The sequence below is a fragment of the Felis catus genome, chromosome D3 (genome assembly GCF_018350175.1).
Source record: "Felis catus isolate Fca126 chromosome D3, F.catus_Fca126_mat1.0, whole genome shotgun sequence".
NCBI classification, from domain to species: Eukaryota; Metazoa; Chordata; class Mammalia; order Carnivora; family Felidae; genus Felis; species Felis catus.
In genome coordinates, this window is record NC_058379.1 from 93592023 (window position 1) to 93607212 (window position 15190).

Genomic DNA, 15190 nt, shown 5'->3' on the forward strand with positions numbered 1-15190 from the left:
TCACCGGGAGTGACAGGGAGCTTCCCCGGGCCCACAGGGAGTCCACCTCGTCCGGTTAGCAGGCGGGGAGCGCCAGAGGAGAGCGGAGGAAAGCAGGGCTCGCCCGGCGCAAAGCGACGGCCGCACAGTTAGGAAGCAGGGATCAGATGGAAGGGTTTCCTAGTGCCAGTAACGAGGACAAGAATGTGCATGAGGGCTCGCCCTGGAGCCGGAGCTGCGCTCCGTCTCATTTAGCCCCGAGTCTCGTGACGAAGGCGCTTTTGCAACCTCATTTTACAGATGAGAAAACGGCACTCAATTCTCCCAAGGTTATACCGCCAGCGTTCAAACTAGCCTGCTTTTCGATTCCTGAGGAGAAGTAGTTGCTCTGCGGCCCCCCTTCTCCCCCTGTAGCTCGGAAGCCTTTTTGCAAAGCCCGAGACCCCACCCTTTGTCCCCCCACACCCTGTACCGCGCTGTGGTCCTGCAAGCCGGTGACTTCGCAGGGGGGGCTTCGTGCAGGCCGCGGGAGCTCGAAATCCCAGTTGCGCACGTCTGAGTTGAGGAGCGAACGCCGCTTCTCGCCATTGCCACGATCCCGCACGGGACGCAGCCAGAGAGGAGCTCGTTCCCAGGGACGCGACCTCCCCTCATGTTTTGCTCAGCGAGGCCACGGTCCACAGAATGACTCCCGATACCTTATTGGGAGAACGTGAAGTGTAGGGTCTGTGTAAATTTAAAAAGGAATCCGTTCAGGCCAACTGCCCTGTTGCTTTTCTGCTTAGTTGAGACAGGCTCCTGGCAGCGAGGGTTGGCAGAGGCCGTCCTTTTCTGGGGCGCTCCGTCGGAGTGAGATCCCGCGTCCCGGCTCACCGCAGCCGGCTGTCGGAACGCCTCGATCTCGGGAAGGATTTCAGTGTTTTGTGGTTGGCTACCCTGGAGTCGTGTTTTCTCAGTGGAACCTTTCTGCAGACGCTCTGGGGATCGCGACTCCTTTTCAGAAATTCTGCTTGAATCTCTGAAGAGGCTTTTCAGGAGAAAAGTAAAGTTAATACCTTTTTGTATTTCGTTAGGGTTAAGGTCAGTACAAGAGGAGCCTTAGTCATCACTATTGTGCATTCACATTTGCAATATTAGATGCTTCATGGTTATGCCTAAATTTTGTGCTTTTCTTTCAGGTTGGTTTGTTGGACCTTGAACTCAACCAGCTGACCAAAGCGCTGTTTGTGGCTTTGGTTGCCCTGTCGGTTGTTATGGTAACCTTACAAGGATTTGTTGGCCCGTGGTACCGCAGCCTGTTTCGGTTCCTCCTCCTCTTTTCGTACATCATTCCCATAAGGTAGGTTTCAGAACTAAGATGAAACAAACGTCTGGTCTCGCTGAGTAGGATTTTATTGAAAGTTATCTTTCTCGGTATGGAAGAAGTTTGTCCACACAAAGCTGAACGGGGGCCAAGACTCCGATACATCTTGAGAAGAGATTCCGTAGAAGATGCTACTTAGAGGGGCAGAGTTGTTATTCTTTGATTAGTCTAGAAATCTGACCCTTTTCCATACATGAGTGTGTTGATAATATAATATTGAAGAATTGGGAGATGTTTCTCGGACTGGTTTTGTTTACTGCCAATAGACTTACTTCCGGTGCCCTTGGATTGGATTTGTGTGCCTCACTGACTTTATGTTTCAGAAACCACCTGATGTATCTGTCAAGTGAGACAAAGTATTGAGTAAGACAGTCTTTTAATGCGAACAGTGTTTCAAAACGGTAACCCTTGTAAGTAAGCTTGGGATATAAATAGTTATTGTGAGGTGTCTATTTAGTTTCAAGACTAATCTTTACCATATAAATGTGTATTTCCCCAAAGTACATTTTAAAATGTATTTTAAAAATACATAGTACACATGAATGAACATTTTTATGTGAGTGAGCAATTAAAACCTGATAAATCGTGCATGAAGCATGAAGCTAGAGTAACCATTTTCTGTAACGGAACAGAGGAAAACAGTATAGACGGCGCGGGGAGGTAAGCATTTGGAAGAGGAAGGCGCACATGTCTTTATAGACCAGCTTTCTCCAAAAGGTGGTCCAAGGGTGATGTCTCTGTCACTTACCTCCCGAGAGTGGGGCCGTCGCGTGCTCTCGGCTGTTTCTGCCGGGGCCAGAATTCCGGCTGCCGTAGACCGTCACCCCTGGCGCCTCGGCATCGTAGCTGACGGGGCCAGCCCGCCTTCCCGGCCCCGCACGCCCCCCTCCACCACACAACAGCACGGCGCTCCTCGGCCGCGCTGTGCGGACGCTCTGCGAACCCTCCGAGGGGTTCCTCGTGTGCCCGCAGGCCGCCTGGGGTTCCGTCCGCCTGCTGCGGTAATGCTTGCGTCTCCACCGGTCGCGGAGCCCCGTCCTGCCCGGTTTCTGATTGTGCGTGCTCACCGTGCTCCGTGGGGAGAGGGGCCTCGCTTGGCCCCGTGCCTGGCACAGCGCATGGCGTGTGCTGGGCCTCGCACGCTTACGGAGCCACACGGCACAGAGCCCTTCCCGCTCTCAGAGCGGCAGGCGTGCACAGGGCCCGTCCGGCTGTCACGCGGCATCGTCGTCACCACGTAGACACGTACCGAGTGCCCACAGTGGGCTCCGGTGACAGAGAGGTCACGTGTGTCCCCAGAGCCTCCCGGGGAAGTGGTACTTGTAAGAGTCCTAAGGAAGCGACCTGCTCAGGTGCGGTGGTCCTGGCTCGGTCCGGGCTGTCCATCCCGCATACCCAGTGCCCGCCCCGCCAGCCGCTGCGCTCCCCCACAGCCAGCCCTGAGCTGCACCGTGCGCGTCGCCCGGTGTCACATGGGGCCTGGGGGCGGTCGAGGGCCGATGTTCGCGGGACCCGGCAGCGAGCACTCGGCTCAGCGGCCGTGTGGTTGCTTGTGCGCCGCCCCGCCAGGGCCCATGCCGCGCTCGGCACGCAGGGTGCCCTCCGAGCGAGTCCGCGGGGAGAACGGCTCCGAGGGAAAGCCTCCGCTGCCAGTGGTTCTCGTCTAGTCCCGTCTGCGCCGCTACTCGTGACGCAGAGTGCTCTGCCCGACGCGGTGACCCGGGCCCTGCTTTGCTCAGGGGAGTGCTGAAGCCCCTCCCCTTTCTCCGGACCCCCGTCGGCAGGGCACCCGTTTCTGTGGGTTTGGTCTGCGGACTTAGCCCGACTGGGGTGCCCCCGGGGTCAAGGACCTTGATGTCCTCTCTGCGTTGGACTAGCATCTCGGCTCTCCGCGTGGACTTCCCACCTCTCATCCGGGGCTTGCAAGGAAGGGTTCCTGGCGCACAGGGCATGTGAGTGAGCCTGCAAGTCCCCGTGGGAAGCAAGGCCCCCCGTGCCAAGCACATCACACAGCCCACTGGGCATCGGGAGCACTCAGCGCTGGAGGGTCCGAGCTCGGGGGCCCCACTCCCCAGCGGGAGCCCCCAGCCCTGTGCGAACCCCGTGGCTGGCAGGAGCCCCGCCGTCTGGTGTGAACCCCGCTGCCCGGCAGGAGGCCCCCCCCCCCACCCGCTCAGGCTGGGTGCGCCGTGACTGGCCCGCACGTGTCAGCCGCTTGCCGCGGTCCCCTGCCTCCCTCCTTCGGCTGCCTCGTCCTCGCCTCTCCACTGAGCAAACGCGTCCTTTCTCAGCAGTTCCCGTGTTTTTCATTTTGTGCGTTTATTTGCTTTCGCTAATAATCACGTCTCTGTGTTGCTTCTGTCGGTTCTAAGATGTGAGTATGACTTACGTGGAGATTGCTTCTGCCGCACAGCACGCGGCCTGCTGGGGACCCTGTGCTCTGTTCTGGGACGCTTCTCTATGGGAGTGCTGCGATCCCGTCAGCACTGTGCATGTTTTTATCATCGCAAAATATTTTTTTCTGTCTTCAGTACAATTACACTACAAAGAAACTTGACATTTTAACTTTTACCAAAGTAGCAGGAAAAATGAATTATAGTTACGAAATAGAATATATTGTGAGCATTTTTAAAGTATTTGTTTATAACACTTTTATGCACTTTTATTTGTACGTCCAGGACACTGATTTAAGGAATTCGTGTTTACATTTGATTCAACCAAGTTTATTTTCCTTTTGCAAAGTTCCCATAAAATAGGGATAATAATATATTTTAGTATTTACTAAGTATGTTTTTCAATTTAATAAAGGATAGATCAAAAAATTTTTTTATGTTGAAAAGTGCACAGTTTTCGAAAGTAAAGTGCTTTTTCCTCTGTTGACCTAACACGTTTCTAAAAAGTTTTTATTTATTTATTTTTTATTTCTTTTATTTTATTTTAATTTTTATTTATCGAGTGCATGCACATGAGTGGAGGAGGGGCAGAGAGAGGGGGGGGAGAGAGAGAGAGGGAGGGAGGGAGGGAGGGAGGGAATCCCAAGCAGGCTCCATGTTGTCAGCACCGAGCCCAAGGCAGGGCTCCAGCTCACGAACCAGGAGATCGTGACCTGAGCCAAAATCAAGTTGGACGCTTAACCCACTGAGCCACCGACGGCCTGACCTAACACATTTTGTAACAGAAGTGTAGCTGACACACAATGTTACATTAGTTTCAGGCGCACAGCATAGTGACTAGCCAAGTGTGTGCCTTAGAACATGCTCCCCGCAAGAAGGCCGTTGCCGTTCGGAGTCCTTACGGCATCATCGGCTACGTTCCCTGTGCCGTGTTTGTTTTATACCTGGAGGTTTGTTCCTGCCAGTGCCCTTCATCTCTGTCACTCTTCCGCACCCCCTTCCCTGCGGCCACCAACCGTCCTCTGTCTCTGTGAGTCTGTTTCTGGTTTGTTTCCTTCAGATGCTTTTTACACATTTCACAAAGTTAGGCTGTCTCACAGAGATTGTTCTTTACGGGACAAAATAGTTTTGAATCACCTGATAGCACTTACTGAGTCTTTCAAGGACAGTGTTGCGGGATTTAACTCCCGGAACTGAAACGGATGTTCCCTGATCGTGCTGCTCGGAACTTGCTCCAAACTGTTCCGTCAGGCACGTGTGTGGCCGCCTGTCAGGCATGTGCAGGAGCTGGTTTGTTCAGCCAGTCTTCGGTCCGCACGCTTCAGAGTGCCGTGTCCCCTTCTAGCTGGTGGTCCGGAAGACTGTGCAATCGGGGCTGAGTCGCGGGAGGCACGCGTGGGCAGCAGAGGTAAAGCCGCACCTGACAGTGAGAATGTTCCCGCGGCGGAACACGTAGGAACCATCTGTCCGACGTCCTGCGCTTGGCGGGGTGTGCCTGGCTTGGGAGGCAGACTTTTCCTCTCACTTCCCGTGGCCCGTGGATGCCCCCGCTCCCGTTCTGCCCGCGGCTGCCTGGGGGAGCGAGCGCCCAGTGCCCTGCTCAGACCCCTGCTCGCTGCACACAGTAAGAACGCAGTTTCAAAACGTCAGCTGGCACAGGTACAAAGTTTGCTTCAGAACTTAGAAATTAACTTGCTTAACATCTCAGTGGGGCCTCCTTTTCCATTTAGCATGGTTGGGGGATGCCTGGGCAAAAGGGTGTTTCCAACCTAGGAAAGCACTCGATGGTTGGGGAAATTTGCAGCGTGTCCAGATTGCAAAAGAGGCTAATGTGAGAAAACTCACGGTTTGGAAAGCAGATACAAGAAAGAAGGCCCGGGATGTGGCTGGACAGCTTTTTGCCGAAGAGGTTCCGTATGTGACTCATGGACCCACTCGGCCATCTCAGCAAGAGCCTGGAGCGGACGGGGTGATCCAGGAAAGGTCTGTGCGGGAGCCTCTTGTCTAGTGGCGTGGTCCCCCCGTGACACACACAGGAGACCCACAGAGGTTCTGAGAATCTTTCATCAGCGGAAATGCCGTCAGCTTGCACTGGAAGGAACAGACGTGGAATGGAGTGAGAGCAGCCTGTTGACTCCCGAAATCCTACGGGCAGGAGATGGGCTGGCGGAGACCCCGGCCACAAGCACGTGCTGCCCTTCCGGAAAAAGGAAGAGTCACGAGGCCACAGGCCTGGGCCGTGTGGAGTCCTGGCACCGCGGGCCAGAGGGTAGGACGTCCAGTCTCAGGAGATCATTCCCCGTCCTTGTGACAGGACAGAGTCGGGGCCTGCGTGGCTGTACCTGTGTTCCGGGCATTCTCGCCAGTTCTGGTTTGCTGATAATCTTTTTCGGTCCGTAGCTGGAAGTTTTACTCACCTGGCAGTGAAATCATCGGGGGAAGAAAATCTGTAAGTTTTACGTAGCCAAATTGAGAAATCTTTTTTGTTGTTGGTTATTACCCTGGGCAGGTTGTTCAGGAAGCGCTTCTGTACATTGGACGATGGCACTGTCCTCCAGTGCTAACTTCTGAAAGGTTAACAGGGTTGGCCATGACCACGGGAAGCGGCAGGTTCTCTGAGTGCCAAATAGGGTTTTCACGTAGAAATGTTTTCCATCCCAGTGGGCTCAGTGCCCCTTGTGGAAGAGACTGTCCCCCAGTGAGCCAGGGCACCTCTGTCCTACACCGGGTGCTCAGACAGGCCTGGCCGGTTTGGGGTCTTCTGTTCTGTTCCCTTGGTGGGCATGTCTATTCCTGACCACCTAACAAACTGTCTAAATACTGTACGTTGAAGTCTAAAAAATGTCTTCACAGAAATCCTGCATAACTTTTGTTAGAGCTGTTCTTAGACACTTGATATTTTTTGCTGTTGTAAATACTGTGGTTTTTGAAAGTACTGTTTCTTATGTATTTGTAACTGGTTTGGAGAAATAAAATTGACTTTTATAAAATGATTGAACCCATCAACTTTGGTAAAACTTTATTGGTTTTAATTATTAATCTGGAGTCTCTTGAATTTTCTCTGTAGGTAAGTGTATTGGCAGCAAATAACGAGAGCTTTGTTTCTTTGGATCCCTTGCACATTTGCTTCTTTTCCCTGTCACTGTGTCCGATTCCTGGTATCTTGTTACGCGGGAGTGCTGAGAACAGACATTGTTTTTGTCTCTGATGTGAAGGGCGGAACGTTCAAATTTCATCATTAAGCATACTATGTTTTATAGAGGGCCCATTTTATACTAAGAAAGTTTTTCCTATTCCTATTATGCTAAAAATTGTTATAAAATTATGAATATATAGGCACTTGGGTGGCTCAGTTGGTTGAGCATTCACCTTTGGCCTAGGTCATGATCTCATGGTTTGTGAGTTCAAACCCTGCGTCGGGCTCTGTGCTGTCAGTTCAGAGCCTGGAGCTTGCTTGAGATTCTGTGTCTCCCTCTCTCTGTCCCTCCCCTGCTCACACGCATGCTCTCTCTCTGAAAAATAATAATCATTAAAAAAATTTTTTTAAATAAAATTGTGGGGGCACCTGGGTGGCTCAGGAGGTTAAGCGTCCGACTTAGCCCAGGTCATGATCTCACAGTCCGTGAGTTCGAGCCCTGCATCGGGCTCTGTGCTGACCGCTCAGAGCCTGGAGCCTGTTTCAGATTCTGTGATTCCTTCTCTGTCTGCCCCTCCGCCTCTCATGCTCTGTCTCTCTGTCTCTCTCTCAAAAATAAATAAACATTAAAAAGAAAAACATTTTAAAAAATAAGATTGTGAATATCGTTTTTGTAATACTGCTACTAAATCTGTTGAGGTGATTTTTTATTTTTAAATTTTTCTGTAATATTTTAATATGAAAAATTATACTGATTGACTTTCTAATATGATACCTACCTTGTGTTCTTCCGGTAAAAGATGCATCTTAATCGTGGTATAATATTCTTTTGTGTGTTACCAGATTCCATTGTTTGTATTTTTGTGAAGTTTTTGCGTTGATTCCCATGAGTGTCGATGCTGTTACTGGTTTTCTCGTATCATTTTTCTGGTGTTTGGTGTCCAGGCTGTGCCAGTCTCACAAAATACATGGCCAAGTTTTCTTTCCTCTTCTTGTCTCTAAAATATTTTCTCTAAAATGATACTTATTTATTCCTTGGGCATTTACACATCAGGGAGGCCTGAACTTTTTACTGCAAAAAAGATGTTTGACAGACTTGATTTCTTTAATAGTTTTAAATATATTTATTGAATAGTTACAGTCTAAATAATTAACTTTAAAGTTAAAATTGATTTCAGGTTTTTAATTTCTTCTTCAGTTTTGTAGTTACGGTTTTCAGGAAATGTGTCACCTGTACCTGTATTCAAATTTATTCCTAAAACTTGTCCATAATATTTTCCTGTTATTTCAAATGGATGGGATCTGTGGTATGTATTCTTCATTTGTGATACTTGTTTCTCTTTTCTGTTTTTCTTGATCGGTCTTTCAGTGGGTGTATCAGCTTTAGGAGTCTTTTGGACGAGGCTTCTCTAGGCTTGATTCTCTGTGACATATAGTATTTCTCTAACTTATTAATGTTACCTTCTTTCCTTCTGCCTTCTGTGGTTTGTATTATTCTTGCTTCTTGATATAGATGCTTAATTTACTAGTTTTCAACTCCCCCTCCCCCCTTTTTGAATGTATGTCATTGAGGCTATAAATGTTCACAGAGATACTGCTTTGGCTGATCCCCATACGTTTTCATACGTAATATTTTTGTTATTTTCAGGTACAGAATATTTTTTGATTTCCACTGATATCTTCTTTGACCCATGGTTATTACAAAGTCATTTCTTAATTTACCAGCATGTTTGAATTTTCTAATTATTGTCTGCATCTGTATTTAGTTTGTGTTGTCGTTAGACAACGTATCTTCTGTTATCTCAGATGTGTGACATTTGCAGAGTTGAGGTGCAGGGCCAAGTGTCTCGTTGATTTCCATGAACACCTGCCCGCCCTCGCAGAGAACCTGGATTCTGGATTGCTGGCACAGTGTGTAAGCACATCTGTGAGGCTTGTTGTCAGTGTCTCCACACCCCTACTGGCTTTTCTCTGCCTTCTCTAACACTTGCTAAGAGTTGTGTGGAGCTCTTCCATTAGTCTTGGGAATCTGTTTTCCCTGGAATTCTCTTGCGGCCATCATATACTTTGTGGCTTTGGTGTCAGATATATACAAATATAAATTGTTACGTATTTCTGCTGAATTACGTATTTTCTCATTATAACGTGACTTTCTTGATCTCTGCTCAAGCTTCCTGTGTTAAATTCTAGTTTGTCTTACCTTAACAGCACCGTGCCTGCTAGTCAAGTGCGCTCGGCTTGGCTGGCTCCGTTGAGCACTTCCCTTCTCTGTGTGTATGTGTGTCTCTTGGGTTTGAAATTTTATCTTCTCTGACAAATTTTGACTGTTGAATGCCCACACGGTTATTGTAATTCTGTTACAGTTCTGATTTAAATTTGTCGTCTTATCTTGGTTTTTTAGTGTGCCTTACCTGTCGTAGATTTTCCTCCTTGCTTACCATTTTCCTTGTAATTTTTATAATTGCACTTCTCCGCTAACGAGTTGGGAAGGTTTAAGCTATTTTTGTTCTTCTAGTCATTACCCTGTAAACAGAGAATGTTTTTCTTAATCTGTCAAAGTCCAAAGGCAGCTGTTTCCTTTACCTGTCACCTTAGCCCATGTTTACCTCCCCTCACCCCTTTGACCTTGTGCCGTTTTCGCCATTTATTTTAATTTCGTTCATTCTTAGGCCTCAAGGATACTGTTGTTTTGTACATTCCCCGTATATTTTGGTGTACATCCGTGTTCATTTCTTACCCTGAGGCCTTCCATGGAGAATAATTTTCCTTGTGTCAAAAATTTATTCTTTTGTCCAGTATGGCTTTGTTGGGAATGTGCTAGGTTTCTGCTTGGCTTTCCTTAGAAACCGTTTCTCCTGCGTTCCCCGCTGCCTTCTGGCTGCGGCTAGCAGGGTCCCCAGGGCCTGTGCTCCTCGGTGCCCTCTGCCTGCGGCCGCTCTCACACCTGCTCCCTCCTGCTCTGTGCTCAGCCACCCTGTGTCCAGACTGAAGCTTCTCTTCGTAGAATGCTTAGGATTCGGTGCATTTCTCGAGTGTGTGGATGGGCCCTTCCCTTTATGCCAGAAAACTCTGGGTTTGGTCCTGCTGTGTCCTCTCCTTCGGGGACGTGAATGCGAGCTGTGTCAGATGTCCTCCCCGTGCTCTTCGTTGGTCCTCTCGTTTTCTTCTTTTCCACCTTCTGTCTCCATTCCCCGTTCTGCCTCGCTCCAGCGACCCGTCTTCCAAGTCGCGATCTCAGCCTTGGCCGAGGCTGGTCCGCTGTCAGACCATTCGAGTTCCGAATTTCGGTTATTGACACCTTTTAGTTCTGAAACTTCTGTTTGGTGTCTTTATCACACTGCTTACTCGTTTTTATATTTGCGTATTCCACGCAGGTGATCATTCTAGTTTGGTTCCTGGGTCCTGTTTCGCAGTCTGCGTCGGTCACAGGCTGCTTGCTGTTCCTGTCGGTCTTTCTCTCTCACTTTTTCCTTCTGGCTCTTGCACGTGGTTTCACTGAGTGCTGTGTGGCGTTTGTTGTTGCGTGCTTCGGTTTCAGTTTATCTCTGGGGTGTTTTGTGGGTTTTTTTGGTGATTGTATTTGAGAAGCTAATTATAGGAGTGATTTGAGATAAAAAATGGAAGCTGTCTTCTTGAAGCATATACCCTGCCTCTGCTGATACATGGAGGTGCCTCCTGTCACGGAACATCTTCCTCCGAACGTGAGATTCACTTCACAGTCCCTGAGTTGTGGGAGCCTGGCTCCTTCTCCACGTGTGGGCACACGGCTCCCCAGTCCCCTCTTAGTGTGGGGTGTGGCCCCTCTTGGCCTCTTATCCTGGAAAGAGGGGCCTCTTGTGGGACCTCCACCTGCCTTGGTCCTGGCCTTTGTGTCTGCTCCCCGCACCGGAGGGCTGCTGACAAGAAAGCTCAGACCATCAGGGGCTGGCGGTCTCAGGGCAGAGGGGGTCCTGTGGTCACTTCACCTGTGTGGTACCTGGTCAGGGCCCAGCCCAGAAGCCCCTTACTGTCTAGTCTGCTCTTTCTCTTACTTTCCAGAAACTTAAAAAATATTTTACATGGTATTTCTTACTGTTTTCAGTGGGAACATTGGTTCAAGTAAGATAGCCAGCCATTACCCAAGATCACAGAACTTCCTTGCAGTTTTTATGTAAAGAAAGTTAGGGGCGCCTGGGTGGTTCAGTCGATTGAGCATCTGACTTTGGCTCGGGTCGCGATTCGCACGGTTCATGGGTTTGAGCCCCGCGTCGGGCTCTGTGCCGACAGCTCAGAGCCTGGAGCCTGCTTTGGATTCTGTGTCTCCCTCTCTCTCTGCCCCTCCCCTGCCAGCGCTTACTCGCTCACTCGCTCTCTCTCTCAAAAAATATAAAGTAAAACATTAAAGAAAAAAAAGACAAATTTGAAAATTTCTGATTAACTTCGATGGCAGTACTTTCCAAGGGTAAAACTTTCAGGTCCTAAGTGTGATCAACTTTATTCCTGAGAATGTAGCATACTTTCTTTTAAACACAAAGTACAGCTCTATCGTAGTGAACCTGGGAAATGCAAGCTGTTAAGACAGTGTCACCCGGATAAATCCTGGTATGTCCATTCAGTGAAGACTGTCCGTCAATAAAAAGGAACAAAGTATTGATACAGACAACCACTGGGGCATTTATAGGACATTTTTGAAGTTACAAAATTACGATGGACAATTCAGCGGTTGCCAGGGGGCAAGTCGGGGGCAGGTAGGGGTTTAGCTGAGGAGCGTGTGAGCTGCATGGAACCGTTTGACCCCGATGGTGGATGGGGTGTGACATGAGTCTGTCCTTGGGACACAGAAAGCAGAGAGCGCGTGTGAAAACTGACAAAGCCCGAGTGAAGTCTTCATCTGACTTACTCGTGTTGTAACCCCAACTCTGCCTGGGGGGTGTGCTATGGCGGTGTGACGTGTCACTGGGGAAGCACCCGGGAACCCTCCTGGTTTGCTACTTCTTGTGAGTCTTAAAAACGACGTCAAAGTTAGAGTTATCAAAAAGCAAAACACTGTCCCCACCTTTGGTCCATGAGAGTTAGTGTATTCTGGGAGGTGGAGGTCTCAGGCTCTGGAATGGGGGCGACGAGCTTGCATTCGTGCCCTGAGGCTCCCGCTGCTGTGGCCTCCGGAGGGTTCTTAACCTGTCGCCTTTTCCCGTCTGCTTCCTCATGGGATAAAGTTTTATTTAAAATAATGCCTCAGTAGCGTGAATTCACTCCTCGTGCCTTTGTCCTTCTGAATCTTGCCCCATTCTTCGTGTATCCGTTTCTGTTGGCTTTTAACATCATAATAGATAGCTCTTTATATTGGCCAATATAGTTATCTCATTTGTCTTTTTTTTTCAATGTTTAAAAGTTATTTATTTATGTATTTATTTATGTATGCATTTATTTATTTATTTATTTTGAGAGAGAGGGAGAGAGAGAGAGCATGCACGTGCACATGAGCAGGAGAGGGGGAGAGAGACAGAGAGACAGAGAAAGTCCCAGGCAGGCTCTGCACTGTCAGCATGGAGCCCGATGCGGGTCTCAAACTCACGAACCGCAAGATAATGGCCTGTGCCAAAATCAAGAGTCATTCACTTAACCGAGCGAGCCACCCAGGCACCCTTCTCATTTGCCTTTCAGTTGTGGCACTTTTTCATGATAGGTCAGTGCGTGCAATTTTTAAGTTAAGTATAAATCCAAGGGAGCATTGGTTAATTTATCAAACGGGTGCAGGGAAGGTCGGCCACGCAGCCCGTTCATTGGGTGTGGCTCGAACGGGAAGCCCAGTGCCCTTTGGGACTCTTCTCCCCGTCTGTCGACTCTGCTTTCTTCTGGTTAAGTGTCATTCTCTGCCAGACCTTCCTCACCTGGTTACACAGACGGTGTTCTGCTCGCTAAATTACACAAGGAAAAAGCAAATACTTTATTTCAGCCGGTTCCGGAGCGCGTCTCCCCTGAACCCACCACCGCTTGTCTTGTATGTAGCGTGAGTCCGTAAGGCCCGGCGCCCTTGCCTGCCCTTGGAGGCCGGGGTGGGTCTCTTGTGCCGCAGCCTTGCGTGTCCGCTGTGCGTGCGAGGCCCCCGTGGTGCGGGTGCTGCGGGACCCCTCCTCCTGTCCTCCGGCCTGGCTTCGCTGTGGTCACTGTCCCCTTTGTGTAGAGAGCCGAGCCGAGCTTTTCCAGCCCCAAGCCTTCCATCTTTTCATCTGGTCCCTTTCTCCTGGTCAGCTTGCTTACTGACGTTTTGACCCAAGCACTACCTGCTTGGTTTGGGTGGCTTGTCACGGGTACCTTCGCTGCTCCTTCATTCTTAGGCTGTCGGAGACATTTTATTTGAAGGTGCATCAAATTGCATATACTTAGTACTTTTATTCATTTATGAACTAAAGAAAGTGTTAGTCCTTTAATAGGAAGGTTTATCCCTTTGACACGTTGACACAAAAGATTTGGCCTCACTCCTGCACAAATATATTTATACTGCTGCCATACAGGATGACTTCTGCGGGCGTGCGTGTGCGTGTGCGTGCACATACACACACACACACACACACACACACACACACACACACCCCTTAGCACTGGCTGCTGCACAGCACATGCAGTGTTTCACGTGGCTCCCCAGTAAAGGCTGAAACCATTCTGAATGTTGGGGAAGGCCTGAATTGCTTTGGTGTCCTTCACCCCATATCTGATCCCGTGACCAGCATTTGCTTGTTGTGGATTCTCGGGAGGTTGGCTGACATCACTCTGAATGGAAGGCCCTCCTGAGTCTGCCCCCCTCTCCCTAAGTGTGGCTCGGAGCAGTGGTGTATTCTCAGAGCCCCCCGTGGAGCCCCGGGCCCTGGCGCGCCACCTGCTGCCCTGTGCACAGCTTTGGACTCTCCTGGTGGCTCCAGGATTTCTTTGGTTCAGTTCATCTGGAACACTGACACTCCCATTTATTTTTCCTAAGACACCTTATTTCAAATCTCCCACGCCCACTCGGAAACGTAATGCGATTCGGAATTTTGCTGTACCAATTTAAACTGCTTTCATGCCTTTCCAGATTTTCTGTTCTTGGGACCCAAGGCCACGCTTCGTTTATCCTTGTGCACACGGCCGTGGGTGCGGTGCCGGCGGATTCTCAGGGCACTCGGGTGGATTTCCGCCTTTGTTCCACCTAAAGTCCTGCCCGTGCCCTCCGAGCTCGCGTCCTGCCTTCGCTGCTGGGGTGGGGCCTCCTGTACGCCCCTGTCCGTTCCGTTTTGGCCCAGGGCCTGTCTTTCCTATCAGACATGTCTGGCTGTTGAGACCGGTGGTCGTCTGCTCCAGTGATGCAACTCACCTGTTTGATGTGTCAGTGCAGTTCCCACACCATCTTGCACATACGTGGCATTTTACAGGTACCGTGACCGAGGCTCGGAGAACTCAAGTTGTCGTTTGTCCAAGATGATGGAAGCTTGAAAATTAAGAATCAGTACAAGTCACACGTCGCCTTAAGCCTGTACAGTTCAGGTACCCACGCGTCTTCCGGGCGGGACGTGGAAAGCAGGCGCAGGAGAACTTGGGCCGTGCAGTGGGCAGGAGGTGATTACTGACATACGGGAAGCGAAAGGAAAAAGGAACCCAGGGTCACTCGCCAGCTCTGTCCCGCTGTTCACTCGTGTGGAGAAATGGCTTCCTCGTGGAGAAACCGTAAACTTGCCGTGTGTTGTGGCGCAGGGAGAGGACGGTGTGTCTTATGCCTGCACTTAAAGGCTTTTGTGGAAAGGCGAAGGCTGGATGCTCGATCGACAACAGATACAGTCGTCTGAAGCCTGGGAAGAGGTCCAGGTCCTGACGGAGGCCCGAGCGGCACCGTCACTGCGTGGCATTGGGTGAATTCAGCCAGTGAGGCTTGAACATCCCCGGCCACCCTCGGTATGTCACAGAGTGTAAAGATGTCACAAGATGAAGAACGTTGGGGGAGATTCAGATAAAACCACATCTGTCCGTTTCATTTCGGTGACAATTTACAGGAAAGGGGTTTGATGACTTTTGATTCTTCTCATTAAAATGACTTTTCTGGGGTACCTGGGTGGCTCAGTCGGTTAAGCCTCCGACTTCGGCTCAGGTCATGATCTCGCGGTCCGTGAGTTCGAGCCCCGCGTCGGGCTCTGTGCTGACAGCTCAGAGCCTGGAGCCTGTTTCAGATTCTGTGTCTCCCTCTCTCTGACCCTCCCCTGTTCATGCTCTGTCTCTCTCTGTCTCAAAAAGAAATAAACGTTAAAAAACATTAAAAAAATAAAATAAAATGACTTTTCTTTTGCTCAGATTAAGATCTAAGACTAAGCCTCG

At 49.7% G+C, this 15190-nt stretch overlaps 1 protein-coding gene across 15 annotated transcripts in view; it reads left to right on the forward strand.

The window, feature by feature from the left end:
• ATP9B (ATPase phospholipid transporting 9B (putative)) overlaps window positions 1-15190 on the forward strand; it is a 251509-nt gene that overhangs the window by 166698 nt on the left and 69621 nt on the right. For 13 of the 15 annotated variants that reach the window (XM_045041291.1, XM_023242122.2, XM_023242125.2 and 10 more), the window contains one exon: window positions 1158-1318. The exons of the other annotated variants lie outside the window; for them this stretch is intronic. In XM_045041291.1, coding sequence (XP_044897226.1) covers window positions 1158-1318 — 161 coding nt within the window. The remainder of the gene's footprint in view (window positions 1-1157; window positions 1319-15190) is intronic. 15 annotated transcript variants of the gene reach the window in all.